The 19,856-nt window shown below is 43.9% G+C and overlaps 1 protein-coding gene across 4 annotated transcripts; it reads left to right on the top strand.

Annotated features, from left to right (window-relative positions):
• The first annotated feature begins 168 nt into the window (after positions 1-168).
• Positions 169-15,361, top strand: VLDLR (very low density lipoprotein receptor). 4 transcript variants are annotated; one of them, XM_017808291.1, is made up of 19 exons: positions 169-379; positions 4,466-4,585; positions 5,532-5,654; positions 6,797-6,919; positions 8,274-8,645; positions 8,752-8,874; positions 8,960-9,082; positions 9,500-9,643; positions 9,724-9,849; positions 10,225-10,396; positions 10,708-10,932; positions 11,089-11,207; positions 11,587-11,726; positions 11,844-11,985; positions 12,301-12,447; positions 13,348-13,437; positions 13,825-13,899; positions 14,009-14,178; positions 14,713-15,361. In XM_017808291.1, the coding sequence occupies exons 1-19, from the start codon at positions 241-243 to the stop codon at positions 14,746-14,748; spliced, it is 2,709 nt and encodes a 902-aa protein (XP_017663780.1). In that variant the 5' UTR covers positions 169-240; the 3' UTR covers positions 14,749-15,361. The 4 variants fall into 4 exon arrangements, with proteins under 4 accessions (XP_017663780.1, XP_017663781.1, XP_017663782.1 ...); XM_017808292.1 differs by having other exon boundaries at positions 9,503-9,643; XM_017808293.1 differs by lacking the exon at positions 13,348-13,437.
• Positions 15,362-19,856: the final 4,495 nt, after the last annotated feature.

Genomic DNA, 19,856 nt, shown 5'->3' on the forward strand with positions numbered 1-19,856 from the left:
GGGCGCGCCGCGGCCGCCGCAGGTGCCGCGGAGGAGGAAGCGGGGGCGGGCGGCGCTGCCGAGCCAACCGGCGCCCGGCGCGGCGCCGTGAGTCACCAGCGGCCGCGCAGGGCGGCCGGGCGGCGGTATAAGAGCGCCGCGGGGACACCCCCCCCCCTCTGTGCTGCCGCCTCTCTTCGTCGCCTCTCCGACCGCGGTGCCTGCCTGCCCGCCCGCCCTCTCCCCGTCCTCGGCGCGGCGATGCGGCTGGACTGGCAGCGCGGAGACCCGAGCGCCGCGGCCGACGGCGCCGGGCGCGGCACGGAGCGGCGGGCGGTCCCGCGCTGCTGGGCGCTGCTCCTGCTGCTCGCCGTCGGCTGCCTGTCCGCCGCCGCCGACGGTGAGTGCGGGGCCGAGGCAGCGGGATGGGGCGCGCACCGCCGGGGCAGCTCCAGCCGCCGCCCCATGCGATGATTTGTTCTCCCGCCACCCTTTCTTTTTCTTTCTCTCCATTATTTTTCCCTTGGTTTCTCGGGCTGTGTGCCCGCTGCACCACGGGGAGCGGGGCTCCGTGGGGGGGCGCGGGGCGGGCCCGGGCCCGCGGGTGTGCAGGGGAGCCGCGGCTGCCCCCTCGCCCCTCGTGTCAGGGGAAACGCCGCCTTCCGCGCCGGGCCCCGGGTCGCGCCGAGCCCCCGCGCCCCGGGCTGCACATCTCCCGGGAGCGACCCGGGGGCCATGGGGGCGCCTATTTTCCTGCTCCGTGCTGAGGGGAGGGTGTGCGTGGTTGGGGGTTACGGCGGAGGTCTGGGCAGGATGGGAGCTCTGCTGTGGAGAGAGGAAGAGGAGCGCTTGGGAAGCCTGCGGCGTTAAAGGTGCTGTCAAACTACGGTGCAACTTCGGCTTTGTGTTATCCAGCGGTGTTGGCATGGCTCTAGATCAGGGCCCGGGGTAAAACCACCATGAGGGATCTCCACCTGGTGGCAAGGCTGAGCCCTGCCAGCGCCGGGTCCCTTCTCCCGATGCTGGGCGCTCGCCAGCAGCGCTGCTCGTGGCCAGCCCCAGGGCTGCCTCCCGGCGTAGTAGCTGTTTCTCCTGTGGTAGTGGTCATGCACAGGGGCTACTGATGGTCATTTGAAAATATTTTCCCTTAAGTGGAAGTAATAATCATTTGGCTGACTCCTTTCTTCCTTTGGGCGCTGAGGTCCAGGCTACTCTCAGGTGGGAGGTGGACAGTTGATGTCTTCATTGTAATATGGCTCATAAATCTCCTCACTATAGCCCTAAAGTAGGCCTAAGTGACAAATCTTCGCTCTGTTGGCAAAGTATGCTGAGAGGTAGCCGGACCTCATAGTCTTAACTTGCGCAGTAGGTCACACACCAGGTCTGTTGGGCAGAGCCCAGGCAGGGCATTGTTGTATCCAGTCCTCATATAAAGAGGAAGAGAAGAAATGTCTGCTCTAGTCGACCCTCAGTTCCCAGTTATGGGCTCCCGTGCCCAGTCTTCAACAGACGTGATTAAACAGCTGGAGTATGAAGGGCCAAGCTGTCTGGCACTGAAATCGCTAGTGCAGTGTGCTCGGAAATGATCATAAGAGATACCTTCCACTGTCCAACTCTGCTAAGTTAGTCAGACTTTTCTTTCAATTTGAGTCAGTGACCCCATCAGCTCTGTTCTACTACTAGTTACAGTTGCCAGGGTCTGGGAAAAGTCTCAGCTAGTTCATGCTCTCACAAGGTTTCCCAATCACTGTTCAAAGCTTTTCTGGGACTTGGTGTCATATGACAGTACACAAGTGTCACATGTTTGAGGCTGCCCAGACAAGTAAGCTGACAACTTGCTTAAGGGGCTGAGACTAACAGTGATAGCAGAGATATGGAGAAAGGTAGTTTAACTTGGGTAGTCAGTGTTACTGTGCTCCTTCACCCTGCACTCATTTCTGCTTATGAGCCAACTTCTAGTAAGTAGTTACCTGGGGAACAGTAAAATAATACATGTTAGCAATCACAGGCTCTCTCACAGTGATGTTACTGGTTCTCTACAACACTTCTTTTTACTAAGACATATTCTAAGGAGGAGAAAATGTGTGAAGGTGCTTCTGGTGTATGAGTAGCACATAAAGAGAAGCTTTGAATTAATGGGTAATTGATGCTGATCTAAAAAACATTGTATCTAGTGACTGAAGCTGCAACGGAGGTATGATTCTGTTGCTTCAAATAGCAGTGGATTAGACTGACAGTGTCATGACTAAATGGTTACCTGACATTGCAGAACTGTGCTTGATGAAAGACAGGGACCTGTTACTGTCTGGAACCAACCTTCATCTTAACTGGAGCTCATTCCAAGTGGCCTTTAGAGTTTGACAGACATCCTCAGGAGCAGCAGCAGATGCTGACCTTTACCTTTGTGCACCTGTGTGGGTGTTAGGTGTTGTCAATTTTTTTACATGTTTGTGGGCTAACAAAAGTAGTTGCTCTGACATTTTGCTTGGTATCAGCTGCAGAAGCAATGATATCTTATTGGAATGGCTTGTTGTAAGAGTTGTAAGTGTAAACTTATAGCTGTTACTCCAAACTCAGCTGTGGTTTCATTTAGCCTCAGTTGTAGCTTCCCTACAGCATTTGGTCAAAGTGATGTGATGTTTGTAAGTCACAGTGTACTAGGCAGTCTTAGCAAGCCTTTTCTCGTGATTCTAGCTTGAAATAGAGTAACTAAGGACTGTGGAGTTATTTTGGGATCCCCTTAGTGGCAGGCTTAGTCTAATATCACTGTATGCTATTTTGGGAAAGGTTGACTACTCTCACTCTGAAAGCCTGGATGAGAAAGTCTCAAAAGTAGCAGCAGTCAGTTGTTGCGTATTTTACATAGTAATACAGTAAAAACTGAAATAATATGTGATCAGAGCTTGCAAGCAGAAGGCTACTTCTATTAGAGGTTACTGGACAACAAGGTGATGTCAGGCTTAGAGTGAGCTGCTGGCTGTGGCTTCTACACCTGCTCTAAGCTGGCTGGAGTGTGCCTCCTGGCACAAGGCAAGCTGCTTGTTTGACAGCTCATGACCAAATAGTAATAGCTTTACAAAACCACACTATTAGCGCATTCTGGAGTATTCCCAAACGGAAAAAGAAATGAGAGATGGAAATAGAGAACATAAGAACTGATGTTCTGATTTTTGACACTCTTTGAATACAGTTCCCATGCAAAAAGTTCTTACGGCTTTACTCTGTCTAACAAGTGGGTTACTGCTTTATTGCACTGGTAAGGCTACTAGAACAAACATTAACAGAACTCAATAAACTGCTGTCTCAAATTTTTGCTTTGACCATGAATTTATGTGGGATATTCAGCAGGTAGAATTGCTCATGTTGTTTTTGCTTGTACTCTGTCCAGGATTTGTGATTGCCTATTTGGGTAGCCAATATAATGTGAAATGTCTCAATAGCTTCCTTCTATTTGTGCTTTTTGCACATTATACAGAGAAGATGTATAATAGCAGATAATAATCTTCTGAAGTTTGATGCCCTTTGGAATACCAAGACAAAGTACCTTCACTAAATAAATGCAGTAAACCAAAAAGGAGCACAGGTCTTGCATTGTGCTGTAGGCATGTGGAGCCAATACTAATGCATGATCTTACAGACTTGCCTGCATGCGTTATGTGAAACAGCTCTGGCTTAGCTGCTGAAGAAGCAGGCTACTGCTTTTAGTGACAGTTATGGCATGGCTTCAAGGCAAAGTAGGTTCCCTTAAGGGATGGGGTCATACAGTTGTAGAGCTGAAGATACTCTGGAAAATGCACTTTAAGGACCATGCAGAGAGCAGTACCTTTCTCAACTTGCTTATCAGTTGTGAAACAGACTTGATTGCAGAAGGAACTGATAAATTATCCTACTCTCTTAACATCACACTTTTTTTAGTGTGTACTAAGGAATGTCTCTGGGAGCCATTGTTTGAGGAGTAACATGAATCGTGAAAACTTATTCAGCTGCAGAGCAGTTATCTAAGCTATCTTTACAGACATCTCAGGCATTCTGCTATAATGTGTTAGCAGCAGGATATTGAAATGGAAATTCAGCTTTACATTAATCAAATTTAAACCCAGTTTGCTTAAAGTTTGAAGAATTTTGAGAATGCAGTGCTAGGTGCTAGACAGCAGAAGTCGTGTGCACATATCCGTCTGTCTTGCAGACTTGACCCTACCTTGAAAAAAAACAAACTTAAGAACAACACTGAGACTGGTTTGTTCCAGTTTGGCAGGTGGACTGTCATAGTGCTTAAGCTCTGCATTTGTACTGTGAAGGAAGGCTTTTGGCTCTGCTTTCATTATTGAATAAGGGGACTACAAAGATTTGGAGCTCACATCTGGTTTCATGCTGATGTTATGCTGGTTAGTAAGGTGGGTGGGGTAGCTTTTTTATCAGCAGTAGGGGAAAGCGAGGAAATATTGCTAAAAAGTATCCATGCTTAGGTTCCTTTTTTTCATTGAAGGTGCGAGAGTAAAATGTGAGGAATCCCAGTTTGCATGTAGTAATGGACGGTGTATTCCTCAACTATGGAAATGTGATGGTGATGAAGACTGTTCAGATGGCAGTGATGAGAGTGCTTGTGGTAAGTAATCAAAATAATACTTCTATAGTAGTATGTGGTAGTTGAAAGTGGGGTGTTACCAGTGGATGGTTGGAGAGATGCTTATCCAGTCGAGCACTTCAGATAGTTGGAATACAAAGAAAACACATTTGTTAGAACAACTGCATGACTATTTTGATGCCTTGTATCCATCCAAGCAGTTGAATTTTCCTGAGTGCTGTCAAACTTGCCTGACATGGGTGACTGAGACAAAGCTTGACCAAAATCCTTTCCTTGGGAGGGTGATAACTGACAAGAACAGAAAAAAAGCCTGTTCTCATTTGTTTCTTGAATACATAATGTAAAGTGTTTGCTGTTAGCACTCTGCTGTTGGCTATTCCATGGTTAAATGCCCTGTTTTATGTGTGAAAGTGATTCTTTGGAGTCTCCTATAAACACTAAGTCAAGCTTTGGCTGCCAACCCTTGCTTTTAGCAGACACAGAAGCCAAGATGGATGACTAAATGTACTTGGAGATGAGGCAAAACATACTCAATATCCAACTAGTGTAGTTGAACTGCCAGTCTGCTCAAGCAGACCTAAACTATTACCTTTGAGTTACATAGTACCGTCCTTCTGTAATGACAAATCAAATGCCTCAATTATAAACTTGGAGTTCAAAACCTGAATATTAAGATCAATAGGCCTTACTTTACTTAAGACTGTTCAAAGCAGCAGCTAATATACCAGGTTATCCTCCCTTAGCAATAGTGGTCCTTCAGTGCCTGCTTAGTTGAATATAAATGTTTCTCTATACACAGAATAACTCTCTCTAAGAAGTGTTAAACAGCACTGTTATTAGGCTGTCACTAGACATCCAAGAACTAAGGATATTGAATAACTTTCCTAGGCAAAGAAGCTTATCTCTGTCAGCAACAAACAAGCTGAGCTCTGGTCTCTTAACAAGTGGCTGTCTTTCTCCCTTGCAGTGAAGAAGACATGTGCTGAATCTGACTTTGTGTGCCTCAGTGGCCAGTGTGTGCCTAATAGGTGGCAGTGTGATGGGGATCCAGACTGTGAGGATGGGTCTGATGAAAGTCCTGAATTGTGCCGTAAGTTAACCTGGCTTGGTGGTGTAGGCAAGCCTGTGGGGAGTAGCATTTTGATGTCTTGCCTGCTTGCTGCCTGGTGCTCCCAAAGGAAGGATATACTTGTCTTGGAGAGCACCTTGCTAAGCGCTAGTTTGGCTTTGGCCACATCGACGTCTTGTTGAGACTTTTTACTGCTTAAAAAGATGCACTCTGTACCTGTCCTGGTAAGAGAGAGCAAGTACAAGGTTTTACTGACAGTCAGAAGCAGCAAGCAGAACATGGCAGGCCTGACCACTACTGTGGCTTGTCCACCAAGTGTTCTCCAAGGCAACTACTTTGCAAGTGCAGTCCCTATGCTGCCAGAGCTAGTGTAGGGACTGAGTGTCTGACACTATGTTGGGAGTGGGAGTAGAAGTGCAGAGGCTTGACTCTGAGATCTTGTGATTAGCAACCCCAGTCTTAACTGTGGTAACTCATCAAGGAATATAGGTCCAGGAAGCATCATCTCTGTATCAATAGGATCCACACTGAGGAATACTTCAGCCCCAAGTCCTACTGCACTGTGGCATTACTCCTGGCTACTACTACTTGTTATAGTTCAGGCTTCTACAGTGTTAACTGGTGTGCAATCACAAGATTGCACAAGATACCGCTACAAAGATACTCTTATAATACTAATCTATAATGGCCAGTCTTCGTGAGCGAAGATTTGGGAAAGGTCATTAACCCTTCGAGCCTGCGCAGTGGATTTTTTTAGGTGAGACACAGCGTGCGCTGAACTGAGCCCACCCTTTAATCCTGAGATTCATCTGCCGGGGCCGAGCAAGCTTGGACAGTGGCAGTGACCTTCTCTTAGATGGATTGCCTTACAAGGCTGACGAGCTCCATCTGCCCGGGGGGCTGGGAATCGAACCCGGGTCGCAGCGGTGAGAGTCCTGCACCCTAACCACTAGATCTACTAGGAGTTGAAAGCATCTTCTTTTACTGAACTCTACAAAACAGTGTAACCTTTTCCACGATGAAGCCATCAGCTTTGATGGATGTTGACATCTAAGTAACTGCAACTTTGTCCAGAGCTGAAGTCTTTCAGTCTCATCTTTCAGGACAACTGCTAAAACCCAAGATCAGTAGCTCTTAAATTGAACTTGAACTTTTTTTGATAGATATGAGAACGTGCCGGGTAAATGAAATCAGCTGTGGTCCTCAGTCAACCCAATGTATCCCAGTGTCCTGGAAATGCGATGGTGAAAAAGACTGTGACAGTGGAGAAGATGAAGAGAATTGTGGTAAGGGAAGAAATGGTGGCTGTGTAACTCTATTTGAAATTGACTTGTCTGCAGAGGAGCTAGCTGGGCAGTATACCTGGGAAGATAAATTTTTCAGAGTATCAATATCTCTCCTACATTCATCTTCAATTGCAGCCACTTAAAAAAGGAAACTTTTTCTAACACTCCTCTATCCTGCTAAGTTAAAAGCTATACTAATACAAGCTATTCAGCATCTGTCTTTCTTCTCTGGCTAATTTTAGCCCTACCCATAGGCTTAGTCACATAACAGGCCAAACATCAGAACTTGTTCTCTGGAGAGTTTCTGAACAAGTAACTCTAGTTGCTGCTTACATTAACAACTGTCTCCTAAAAGTGTAGTAGTGACTTTTAGCCAAGGGCACAACTGATCTGCTTTATAGCCCTATCCTGAAGTATTCTGTGAAGCTGGATTTCAGGTGTCCGTGGGGAGGGGGGAACCAACTTCAGGCTGGTACACAAGTAGACCTGCCACTGGCAGCACTGAGTACAGCATTCCTGGCTTATTCCAATGAGTCTGCATACATAGGAGTTGTCTGAGGTGTCCTGAGACAGGACCAAACCAAAGCGACAGGACTGGCTTCCAGCAGAACCCATCTTACTTACCTGGATGGCTTAATGAGACGCAGATCTCCAGACTTTTTTGCTATGTGTCTGTGGAGTTGCTGCCTTACTCATCAAACAAGTGCCTTAATCTGACAAGTAAATCTACAGACAGTGTTTGTAATTAATTTGATAAAACTATCAGCCTAGGCATAATGAGTTGCTAGCTACACCGCTATTAGAACAGCATAATTTGAACTGGCATAAGTTATGGGGGTGTGCTTAACAACAGAATCAACTGGTACAAGATCTTGATCTGTTATCTCTGCTGGTCCAGGCAAATGAGCCACTGCTGTTCCAGGGACCAGCACAAAACACTTCAATTTCAAACTGCAGTACATGCTGACCATCTGACTACCTTAATCTTAGTCTTTATTACTCTAGATTTATCAATTCTCTCACCTGTCTCTGTTTCACGGGGTTAGAGCCTGTTTTCTGAAAGGCTGAAAATCTGAAGCACAGGACAGCCTAGCTACTTCAGAAGGTTATTTTCACTCAGTAGTTCAAATCTGATGCCTATCACTCATAATGTCTAGTAGCAAGGTGGATGGTCTGTGGGGCCCAAATGTCCTCTAGATGGTCAGTTAGGCTTTCCTAGAGCCTTATACAGGATGCTGATCTTCTATCAGCTAACAGCTGCAGCTGATGAAAAACCTGCCAAGCAAAACACCTTCATAAAAAAGTCAGCCTTCTTGTGGTAATCTGCTAATCTCTCTTACTCCTGTTACCCCAGGCAATGTGACTTGTAGTCCGGCAGAGTTCACATGCAGCAGTGGGCAATGTATTTCCAAGAGCTTTGTCTGCAATGGTCAAGATGACTGCAGTGATGGCAGTGATGAACTGGAGTGTGCACCTCCTACCTGTGGAGTTCACGAGTTCCAGTGCAAGAGTTCCACTTGCATCCCCAGCAGCTGGGTGTGTGATGATGATGCTGACTGCCCTGACCACTCAGATGAATCTCTACAGCAATGTGGCCGCCAGCCTGCACCTCCTGTGAAGTGCTCTGCCAGTGAGGTGCAATGTGGCTCAGGTGAATGTATCCACAAAAAGTGGCGCTGTGATGGAGATCCTGACTGCAAGGATGGAAGTGATGAAGTCAACTGCCGTAAGTTAACTTGGTCTTTCTCCAGGAGGTACTGCTTGGCTTCTGTTTTATTTTCTTTCCTTCAGTAAAGCTAAGAAGTAAAAGTCTGTAATGGCTGTGTCCTCAGCTTCTCGGACCTGCAGACCAGACCAGTTTAGATGTGAAGATGGGAACTGCATCCATGGGAGTAGGCAGTGCAATGGTGTGAGAGACTGTCTGGATGGCACTGATGAAGCAAATTGTAACAATGGTAAGTGTGGAACTAAGCAAGAATAAAATCTTTGCAGAATATCTGTTGAAGCTGGTAGTCACCCTCACAATTTTCATTATCTCAGTTATTCAGTGCTCTGGACCTGGCAAATTCAAGTGCAGAAGTGGAGAATGCATAGATATCAATAAGGTGTGTAACCAGCAGAGAGACTGCAAGGACTGGAGTGATGAGCCCCTAAAGGAGTGTAGTAAGTGAATAAGCTCATTATGCAATGTTGACTACTGCATATACTTTGAGCTGTCAGATGTGAGTCTGGAATGCCCATCTGCACTTCTTGTTGGCAAACACTGCGACCAAGACCAATGTATTTAATATGCTAGTTTTATCCCAGCTAAACTGGGATGACTTCTCTGTGGCCAGAAGGCACTTGAATGCATTAGAATGCTCCTGGAAACTTCTAGGAGCCTCAGTCTTTGCTGCTGCCTGCTTGTAACACAGATAAAGGTGCTGACAGCAAACGTGAATTTGAAGAGAGTGTCTTGCATGTGACTTCAGGTACCAGAATGGTTAATCAGATGTGACGGGCATCATTAGAAGAGGGATGGGTACCTGGTAAAGCTCTCCATGACTAAGACTATAAGACTAAATATGCGTGCTTTCTCAGAAGGGGCCGATTCCTCTCTTCCAAACATAAATGAATGTCTGGTGAACAATGGAGGATGCTCTCATATCTGCAGAGATCTCGTTATTGGCTATGAATGTGACTGTCCAGCTGGGTTTGAGCTTCTAGACAGAAGAACCTGTGGAGGCAAGTATCTAGTAGTTTAATGTGGACCCTACTAGTGGTATTGGAGGTGAGAATAAATTAAATTGTTGTTGTTTTTACAGATATCGATGAATGCCAGAACCCTGGTATCTGTAGTCAAATCTGTATCAACCTGAAAGGGGGCTACAAATGTGAGTGTAGCCGCGGCTATCAGATGGATCTTGCTACTGGGGTGTGCAAGGCAGTGGGTGAGTATTGGCATAAGTCTTCTATATCCCCACTTTAAAACGAGCTAGCAAGTGATCCACTGTTTATGCTACTGTGCTTTTGAGACTAGTCATGCTATTGCCAGTGTAACTTGTACTGATCTGAACACTACTCACACTTCGAATGATGCCATGATACAGTGCTTAAAGCTGCCTGACATAAATGGGTTGTGTCTGCTCCCTGGGCAGGAGGACCCTTGTGGAGAGAGGTATGGTACAGCCAAGACCTCTGTCGGCATCTGCTAGAAAGTGTAGAATGGCAAATATTAAATATGATGAGTCTTAAAACTTCTCGTAAAAGAACAGTATGTCACTGCATATCTAAAAGTATAGGTAACACTTACACTCTTTTTACAGGGAAAGAACCATGTCTAATTTTCACCAACCGCCGGGATATCAGGAAGATTGGCCTTGAGAGGAAAGAGTACATTCAGCTGGTAGAGCAGCTAAGAAACTCTGTAGCTCTAGATGCTGATATTGCTGAGCAAAAGCTTTACTGGGCTGACTTCAGCCAAAAAGCAATCTTCAGGTAAATGGACTCAGCTTCTGAACTTAGTGTGCTTCCCTAAACCATCCTTTTACCCAGGATATTTCTCTAGTCTCTGGTAATGAGAACAAGATTCCTGATTTCCTAATGACAAAGTACAGCTGATGCAAGTTCTCAAAACTAGCATTGTGCATTCCTGTCACACTTACTAGTAATAGCTCCTACAATTGTACAGAAGGCCCACTGTGGGAAGTCCCACATGTATTTTCTGCATTGACTGCCTGAGATTTGTGTGCAGGATTTGCTGAGGTGTGCCAAGGAGTGTTGAAAGCAAGTAACTTCTTGTCTTCCAGTGCCTCCATTGATACCCGTGTTAAGGTTGGAACGCGCGTCAGAATACTGGACAACATACACAGCCCTGCAGGAATTGCTGTTGACTGGGTTTATAAGAACATCTACTGGTCTGACTCAACTGCAAAGACCATTTCAGTAGCTAGCCTAGATGGCACAAAAAGAAAGGTTTTGTTTCTCTCTGAGCTGAGAGAGCCAGCTTCTATTGCTGTAGATCCTATCTCTGGGTGAGTATTTGTCCTGTTCTTTTGAAAGAGTGGACCTACCAGCTACTTCATGTTCTGATAACTGACTTAGGTAGCCTTTGTTAGTTATTGGTCATAATAAAGAGTGATACTACACAGTACTATAGTGCATCATACAACATAAATTCTGCTTCACAGCTTTATGTACTGGTCAGACTGGGGTGAGCCAGCAAAAATTGAAAAAGCAGGAATGAATGGATTTGACAGACAGCAGCTTGTGACAACAGAAATCCAATGGCCTAATGGAATTGCTCTAGGTATGTTGAACTTGTCTCTGTGCCAGAGGTATTCTGGAGCTTTAGGAATTTTTTTACTACGAAAGCCAAGGTCATCCTTCAGAGAACTATTTTCAGCTTCTGAGAAAGGGAAGTTTCTGCTTGCCTGGAGATGCTGCAACAGGCACAGACAGCACTTCTCAGATACTGAAACAGTAACTTTCCTTACACTGCTCTATATTATAGTTGAGGCACAGGCCGCTTAGGCATCACTGCAGCAGCCCTCTGCATTCTGGAATGGTAAGAAATTAGGACAACACTGCAACTATTCTTAAACTTTTGGGTGTTCCAATTCTTGCAGGAGGCCTTGGAGGTTTTCTCCATGTAGACAGTAAATATGTTTTGTGTTTTCCCCTCCTAGATCTTGTAAAAAGCCGCCTGTACTGGCTTGATTCTAAACTACATATGCTGTCAAGTGTGGACTTGAATGGCCAGGACCGTAGAATTGTGCTGAAGTCACATATGTTCCTTCCTCATCCTCTTGCTCTGACAATATTTGAGGTAAGAATGACTTCCTATGCTCATTGTCAAAGATGGTTTTCTTGCTAGTATGTGGCAGGCAATGATGGGACTGACAGCACCATGGAGGTAATGGGATGCAATGACGTTGTCTTCTAGGACCGTGTGTACTGGATTGATGGAGAAAATGAGGCAGTCTATGGTGCCAACAAATTTACTGGATCTGACTTGGTTACCCTAGTGAATAACCTCAATGATGCACAGGACATCATTGTATATCATGAACTTGTTCAGCCCTCAGGTAACTTCAATACAGTTTGTAGTTATGTCAGTGTATACTTGTAAGAAGCTTCCTCTGTTTGGGTAGTGGCAAATGGTATCCCTTTGTTGTATTGCTGTCCACTTTTACTTGTGCTTGGAGCTTCTAACATGGACACCCCCACTGGGACTGAGAAAAGGTCTAGTTGCAGTTGCTCTTTCTTAGGCAGAGCAGATATAAATCTCTAACCTGCAGAGACAAGTAACTCTATTAGAACAATTACTGAGCAAATAACTATGCTATACACATGGAACATGGCGCATGAAGGCTCACTCCTGTTAATTGCTGTACCAACAGGCAGGAACTGGTGTGAAGAGAACGTGGTGAATGGAGGCTGTAGCTACCTGTGCCTGCCTGCTCCTCAGATAAATGAACGTTCTCCAAAGTACACCTGTGCATGTCCTGTCGGATACTTCTTGCAAGAGGATGGTCGGAGATGTACAGGTATTGTAACACAGCTGAAATCTTTACCAGGGGATGGGGAAGGAGTAGGGGAGTACTGGACCTGTAACTGGAAAATATGGGAGTGAATCTCATCTAAGTAATCTTGGAGAGGAAGGGTTTCTAACATGATTAATACTGCCCTCAGAAGTCTGCAGATGCTGTTCAAAGTCCATGCTTGGCTTCTGCATCATCATCATCATTTGCAACAAGACCTTGGACCTCCATGGCTTTCTGCAGACAGCAAGCACCTGCACAAACATACTCAGCCCCTTAACCATGGGGTATTAACTAACATGGATCTGCATATAGATAACACAGTGTTGAAAAGTTGATCAGCAACTGTTGCTATCCAAGGAAGTTTGTACCTCCTTTTGTGGTGCAAATCAACATGCTGCTGCTCTTATGGTCAGCACTGACTATACAGCAGGATGTTTATTCAGTGGAGTGGAACTAGAAACTCCAAGGTGCCACCCTACTGTATTGCATGCTGATTCTGACTGCCACGGTCAGAGTGCTGAATGGGAGGATATTGGCCTCAGCTGGCTGATCTAAAAGGTTGCTGTGGGTATCAAAGGCTGTACCTAATCAATGAACTTGTGGAACTAAAATCTCACTCAGAAAACCTTATGTGAGGGATGGGAGGGCTTACTATTGTTGTGGCTCTAAATACTCATAATTCATCCCTGATTAACTGTCTGGCCTTGTTCTTGGAACTATTTTTCACCAAAAACCCTCTGCTGAGGGTGTGAAAAGTGAAATAAACTAATGTCAGTGTTCCCAATAAAGCTAACAAAAGCTGCATGATCATTTCTGCCATCTGCTAAACATCCACTACCATGGCTCTCATAGCAAAGCCATTGCAGAACTTCAGGATTAACTGGGTTCTTGATCTATAATTAGTTTCAGGTACTGGAACAACTGTGGCTTACACTGAGGCTAAAGATACCAGCACAACAGAAAAATCTCCAACTGTTGGACTAGTTCCTGGAGGTACTGGTCCCAATAACTCACACTGCTAAACATTAGAGAAATTAAAGCAAACTGACCCATTAGCCTACTTGGAAGTTTTCTACTTTGCATGCAAGTAGAGAACACAGGCCAGATCATGTGTGTAGTACAACAGCCGGAGCATGTGTTAAACAGAATTAGTTCACTTATGACAGTGTGGAACCTATAGGTTCCATAAATCTCAGGAGTCCTCAGAGAAGGCAAGCAATAAAAAAAGCTTCCTGCTAATACAGGATGAAGCCTGTTAGGCTCTTCTAGTGGTGTGTTACTGAGAAGCTAATATAATAGCAGCTTCTGGGCTTGGGAAGAGCATATGACAATCTGCCAGCCTGTGAGTAAGCACATTCACTACTTCAAATTCTCATGCAGGGTTCAACACTAGCAGTACATCTGAAGTAACTGCACCTGGAAGAACATCAGCAGCTTGGATCATTCTTCCTGTTGGTGAGTACAGCATTCACTAGCCTTTTGGACCCCATGTGGTGGGACAAGCCAGTCTTAGTCAAGAGCTTGACCTGACCCTACTCCATGTTTGCAATCTGTCTCCCCAAAGTATTGCTGGTGATGGCTGCAGCAGCTGGCTACTTCATGTGGCGCAACTGGCAGCACAAGAACATGAAAAGCATGAATTTTGATAATCCAGTGTACCTGAAAACTACAGAAGAGGACCTCACAATTGATATTGGAAGACACAGTGGTTCAGTAGGACACACCTACCCTGCAGTAAGTAAACCTATTAATGTGTCTGAGACTCCACATTAATACTTGGAGTAGACAGGCTGCCAAATGATATTTGACTTGAGTTTAGGAGAGGTGTCTGTGTCTCAAAGCTGCTGGCTGCAGTCAGACCACTGGGCTGAGTCAGCTGAGAACTTGTCTCTTTAATCAAGGTTAAAGTTGTAGTAGTTAACTGGTGTCTTACACCTGGGATGGAGTAATCTGTGCTGAATGTGGTGGGAAATGGTATGCCTTTGCTGTATAGCTGCCCACTTCTACTTGTGCATGGAGCTTCTAACATAGTTACCCCCACTAGGATAGAGAAAAGGTCTAGTTGCAATTGCTCTTTCTTAGGCAGAGCAGATATAAATCTGTAACCTGCAGAGACAAGTATTAGAACAATTACTGGGCAAATAATACATGGAGCATGAAGGCTCACTCCTGTTAATTGCTGTACCATAGCCCGCAGAATTAGCTATGATATGTGGAGTTTTCTGTCTTTAGTACAGTTATAGCTAACTTGTACTTACTTCGTTGCAGATATCGGTTGTAAGCACAGATGATGATATGGCCTGAGTGCTGATTAGCAATCACTTCCAGTTTACTTGTGTCTTACACTCCTTGGGGATAGTAACCAGGTTTGTGGCTGAAGGACTTCCTCCATTCTTGGAAGAAAGAAGATACTTTCTGTATTTATGGAACACTTATGTAAATAGCTATTTTATACAGCTTAACAACAACCTCTGTAAATACATGTCCACAACAATTCAGCTGTTACTGGTTACATTTTTATCAGTAACCCTTGGTTGGTTAGTCAGTAACACCACTGACCAAATATAAAGCACTTTCCATAGAAAGCCATATTCCAGCCACAACTTGTAACACCTGTACATATGTGTATAGGCCACTTGTAAATAATTATTGGAAAATCACTATCAAGCACTTTGAAATACTTCAGATGTAAATTATTGTACACTGTCTTTTTCAATGATTGGGGCAATGGCAATAGGAAAAAACGGGTTACTATGATTGCCAAAAATTTGTAAACATAAGTAATTTTGTATGTATGATTGTTTCAGTCTTGTCTGTTACCTCTTAGAGGATTACAAGAATGAATGATCTCTAAGAAACCACTGTAAAACCTAAGTGCAGAGGAGGGGATAAAAATAAAAAACATTAAGCAGTTAAAGTGTTGTTCTCTGTTATTATGTTAGCAGTGAAAATAGAGTATCTCTTAAATTGAAACCTTTAGTAGGCTACACTACTATTGCTAGCCAGATAATGAAGTATTTCTTCAGTTACTCCAGGCAGGTAATACACTACCGACTTCCCAGAGGTTTGTTCTTGAGCCTAATACTCTGCAGAGTACTGGACAGAGGGGGTCTCCTGTCATAGAAGTCCAACTGGACTCCTAAGTTAGGATTGACACTGGCTAAAAATACTGAACTACTATTGCAAGCTCTTAGGAGGCAACACTGATAGGCATGATGGGTGTAGACAGATCAAAACATTGTCTGCCATGCAAGTATAAGGTAAGTATAAGGTCCTTCCTTGCAAAGCATGTTATGCATAACCTCACAGTGGTGTCAAGCTGTTAACAGTTACTCCTTATGGCCAGTGGAAGTTGGGTCGTGGTAGTTGCTGCACTTGTGCACAGGAACGTGAGTTGTGACTTGGCAGCTATTGTGGCAGCCTGCTCCTGGAGGTTCAGTGCTGAAGAGCCCCCATTGCTGCATGTGTAATGACTGAAGTCCCCTGTAATGCACAATAATGAGCCAGATGTCCCTTTCTCTGTGAGAACTCAGTTCATTGCAATGGCCATAAGATAGCAATCACTTGAAGTTCTGGAGCCTCTTGGGTGTCTGTAGGAGTGAAAAATAAATTGTACAACTGTTTTGGGTGTGGGAAGATAATACTCATCTCTGATAACTATTTAGTACCATACTAGTTGAGTGCTAATTCTAGTAGCACCAGGTATGCTCCTTCTCCACTATACATGTATAGCTCATTCCTGCAATAGAGGAGTATTAAGACTGAATTAACTTGCAGGTTCTGTGGTTTTCAGGCATTTTGCTCTGTGATCAAGTTTGGAATAAAAAAGATTAGGCTTTTGATCTTTATGGCAAAACTACTTGGTAATCTCTAACTGAGTAAAAGGTAGATTCCCTAGTTGTTAGTTGTTTCCTTAATGATAAACTACTTTCCTGGGAAAAAATCACGGTTTCTTCCCTAACACTCAGGATCTTGGCCAGGAATTACCCCCCCATAACTGTTGTAGTATGAGGTGCTACTTGACTGTTGCTAATCCCTTCCCCTTCAAGGTAACAAAAAGTACTTAAGATGGGATACAGGTTCAAGGCTAACACATAGTTTGGAAGAAACAAAAATCTCTTAGCTATTCTTTTGTTAAATGACTCTCAAGCAATCCTGTCTCTACAATGGTAGCAGTGAAAATCATCAACTCAGAACATGGATCAGTTCCGGGGCTTGGTTCTAATGCCTTTTCTCATTGCAGCTACAGCTGGGGTCTGTTCTCTTAATGGTCTTCTGTTACTGTGGACTCGTTTATTGACAGATGAGGCCAGCTGCCTACTTGTGCAGATTTAAAGTAAGTTGTTTCTAGCAAGCTCACAACTCCTTGGGGAATTGAAGCTTCTGCCAGCTATCCCTAGCAGCTCTTGACTGCAGACATTTTCAGTATCTGGACTGCATGTGGACTGAAATATCTTGCAAAGATTAGAATGTAAGGGGGCCTCTAAAGTTTCTGGACAGCAATACTGTATCTATTTTGCCAAGTACTTTTTGGAATAAAGTGCCTTTCACATCAGCCTTATATGTAAGGATCATTAGTTACGGGGTCGAATTCAACTGTTTCAGTAAGATATCTAACTCAGGATACTAAGAAGTATTTGTGTTCAAATGTGACAAACCAGAAAACATAATTCTTAGTCAGATGGTTGATTATAAGTTCACATGGCAAGTAATTACAGGCAAATTCCTCTGCCTTTCTGGTCCTTGTACAGAAGAACAGCTCTACTTTTTTGCTGAACTTTATTGGTGTTACCAGTATCGTACCAAATGGCATGAGGAGTAGACTGGTAAGATGGATGAAGATACTTCTTCCTGAGGTTAACATTCAGTTGAAGTAGCAAGTTAAATCTGTTTTATGAGCCTGAGGTGGTTCTTACAGAAACTGTGGGCTCTAGGAATTTGTTGTCTAACTTTAATGAGCTGAATAAAGTTGTCAGAATCATGCCTTGACATACAAAAGTAGTTCCTGTAGTCTAGAGGAAACTTACCGCTTTACCAGATAAAACTTCTATGCCTTCAAATAGCAGGAGGGAGGAGTGGGGAATATCAGACAGTAGCAGATGATATAAGATGGCCTGTACTTACTTGCAGATATAGTTGAGTTCTTCGTCTCGCTAGGGTTTGGTCTTCCCTGCCCGTCTTCATTTTTGTGGTATGAAATAATTGTTTACATCCACAGTAGGCTTGGAGAGTAGTCAGGGATTCCTTCTGTAAAAACAGATCCAACTTACATTGACAAATGCCTTACTCTCTTTGAACAATTTTTCTCCCCGGCCATCTGCAAGGGCACTTGTTTTATTGCTTGTCATATGACTCTTCTGGCATCTAATGCAGGTGGTGTATCTGTACTGAGCACTCCTGCAGCAGCAGCCTGTGGCTGTGCTGGTGTCCACTAAATGAATTCGCAAAGATCATCCCTGTGTCAGCTCCTTGCTGCAATCCTGTGGGCTCACAGAGCAGTGGGACATTAATAACCTGTTTGGTTGAGTTTCACTGTTAAGTTGACTTTATATTCCTTCCGAAGTACTTTCTGCTAATAGATACAAAAATATGGCTTTTTTGGTTGTTGAGGTAGTATTCAAACTAATGGTATAATTTCTGCTTCCCAGATGAATGCATAAGCCCTCTGGTTCTAAATACTGCCTATTTCTGTTCAGTGTCTGCTAGCCAGTGTGGATTTGAAACTGACTTTTTCTTTCCCTTACAAATATGCAAATTTCTCTTAATACACTCCCTCTGCTCCCACATTCTTTTCTGCCTTCTATTTGATCTGCCTTGGAGCAACAATGTAAAATATTTACAGTGCTGTAAAAACAGAGGGAAATTAACATAAAGGGAATTGATGTTGCTCATGTGATTCACTTCTTCCCCTTCTGCACCTCATTCCCCTACAGATAGCTGCTGTGTGCCTTTTCCCCACCCAGCTTGTATTTGCCTACATTTTTAATGAACATAACTTTTTTCCAATCAGATCCTTGCTGAAACAGTGAAGATCCATTTATCTATTTTTATGTAAGTGCTGAATCATGATAGATTATGGAAAAAGTTCAGAACAAAGACTCAGGCTCGAAGAAATAGTGTGGGACTCTTCAGATAAAGAAAAAAAGCATACAGCTACAGAAGCATTCTTCACTTCATAGCCTTGGATGTAAGTGGAGGGAGGCCTGCCAATACTTTCTGTAGCTATGCCACAGCATGTCTGTGAAGAAACATGTTCCTATTCTGTCTCTGAGCTGCCTCACAGCAATGGTTGGTATCGTCACCTACCAGAAGAAGGTGTTTGAAGAGGTCTGTCTGCTCTGTTGAAGTGCAAAAGCCAACTTAATACATTCCCGACTTTCTGGTTTTCACTTTTTGTTTCCTGAAAAAGCTTCAAACTCTTCTCATATCAAATCAAAAAGTCTTCAGAGCAGGGGAGGGACAGAGAGGCTGTGCAATTAAATTAGGCTGCTGAGTATCCAGGCTGTTGAACATCTAAAATAGAGACTGCTTGTGGAAAGAATGATGAATGGCCTTAATTCTTCTGTGCACAGCCCTGGTCAGGACTCTTGCACACCTCTGTCAAGCAGTGGCAAGTGCTTCATATCATACATGAAAAAAAATCACAACAACCTGAATAGGCTACTGAAGGCTAACTTAACCAACACACTCTTTGGTCTATAATGAATTGCTTGAACATAGGAAACACACTAAGCACTAAATCAAGACAAATGGCTCAGAAAACCACATTAAGTAGTTGAAATATTTTTTTGCTGTGGAGATGTCCTCTGTACAAAAACTAGACAGATTTAAGGTAATTTTTTTCTTCCTCCCCAAGATGTCCTCTCTTAGAGTCAAACTTCAAAATATATGGAGATGTTTTATTGTACTGTCAGTGCGTAGATTCAAAGTTGGATAGCAACTTGGAAAGATTAACTTAACATTCCTTTAAGTGGAAAGTATTGTTGAAAGGTCTCTTGGAAAGGTTGATCACTGACTACAGTCAACACCATAACAAGCTAGAAGCAGTGCTGCCTACTCTAACATCCCTTTTGAGGATGTGTGCAACTGAGAAGTGGTGGGTTTGTTTGGACAGCTTATTCCTTTTTTTGACCCTTAAATATATGAGCTCATCTGTGCCTTTCAATTAGATTTCCAAGAAAGTTAGATTGTGATTTGTTAATTCCATAGGGTATTGTGACTCCTACTGTCTAGGTGACAAATACTGTGAGTTTCTAATTTTTCAGCTTGTGTCTCTAGTGGTGAAAGAAGTTCACTCCATGAACTTTGTACAAATAATGACACTTAATAAAGCCTTAGTACTAAATTCAAGTTACATGTGAAATATTGATGCAGGAGCAACTTGGTCATTCTGGTTTTACAAGAATAAATAT

This window comes from Lepidothrix coronata, unplaced genomic scaffold (genome assembly GCF_001604755.1).
Source record: "Lepidothrix coronata isolate B3197 unplaced genomic scaffold, Lepidothrix_coronata-1.0 Scaffold22, whole genome shotgun sequence".
Taxonomy (NCBI): Eukaryota; Metazoa; Chordata; class Aves; order Passeriformes; family Pipridae; genus Lepidothrix; species Lepidothrix coronata.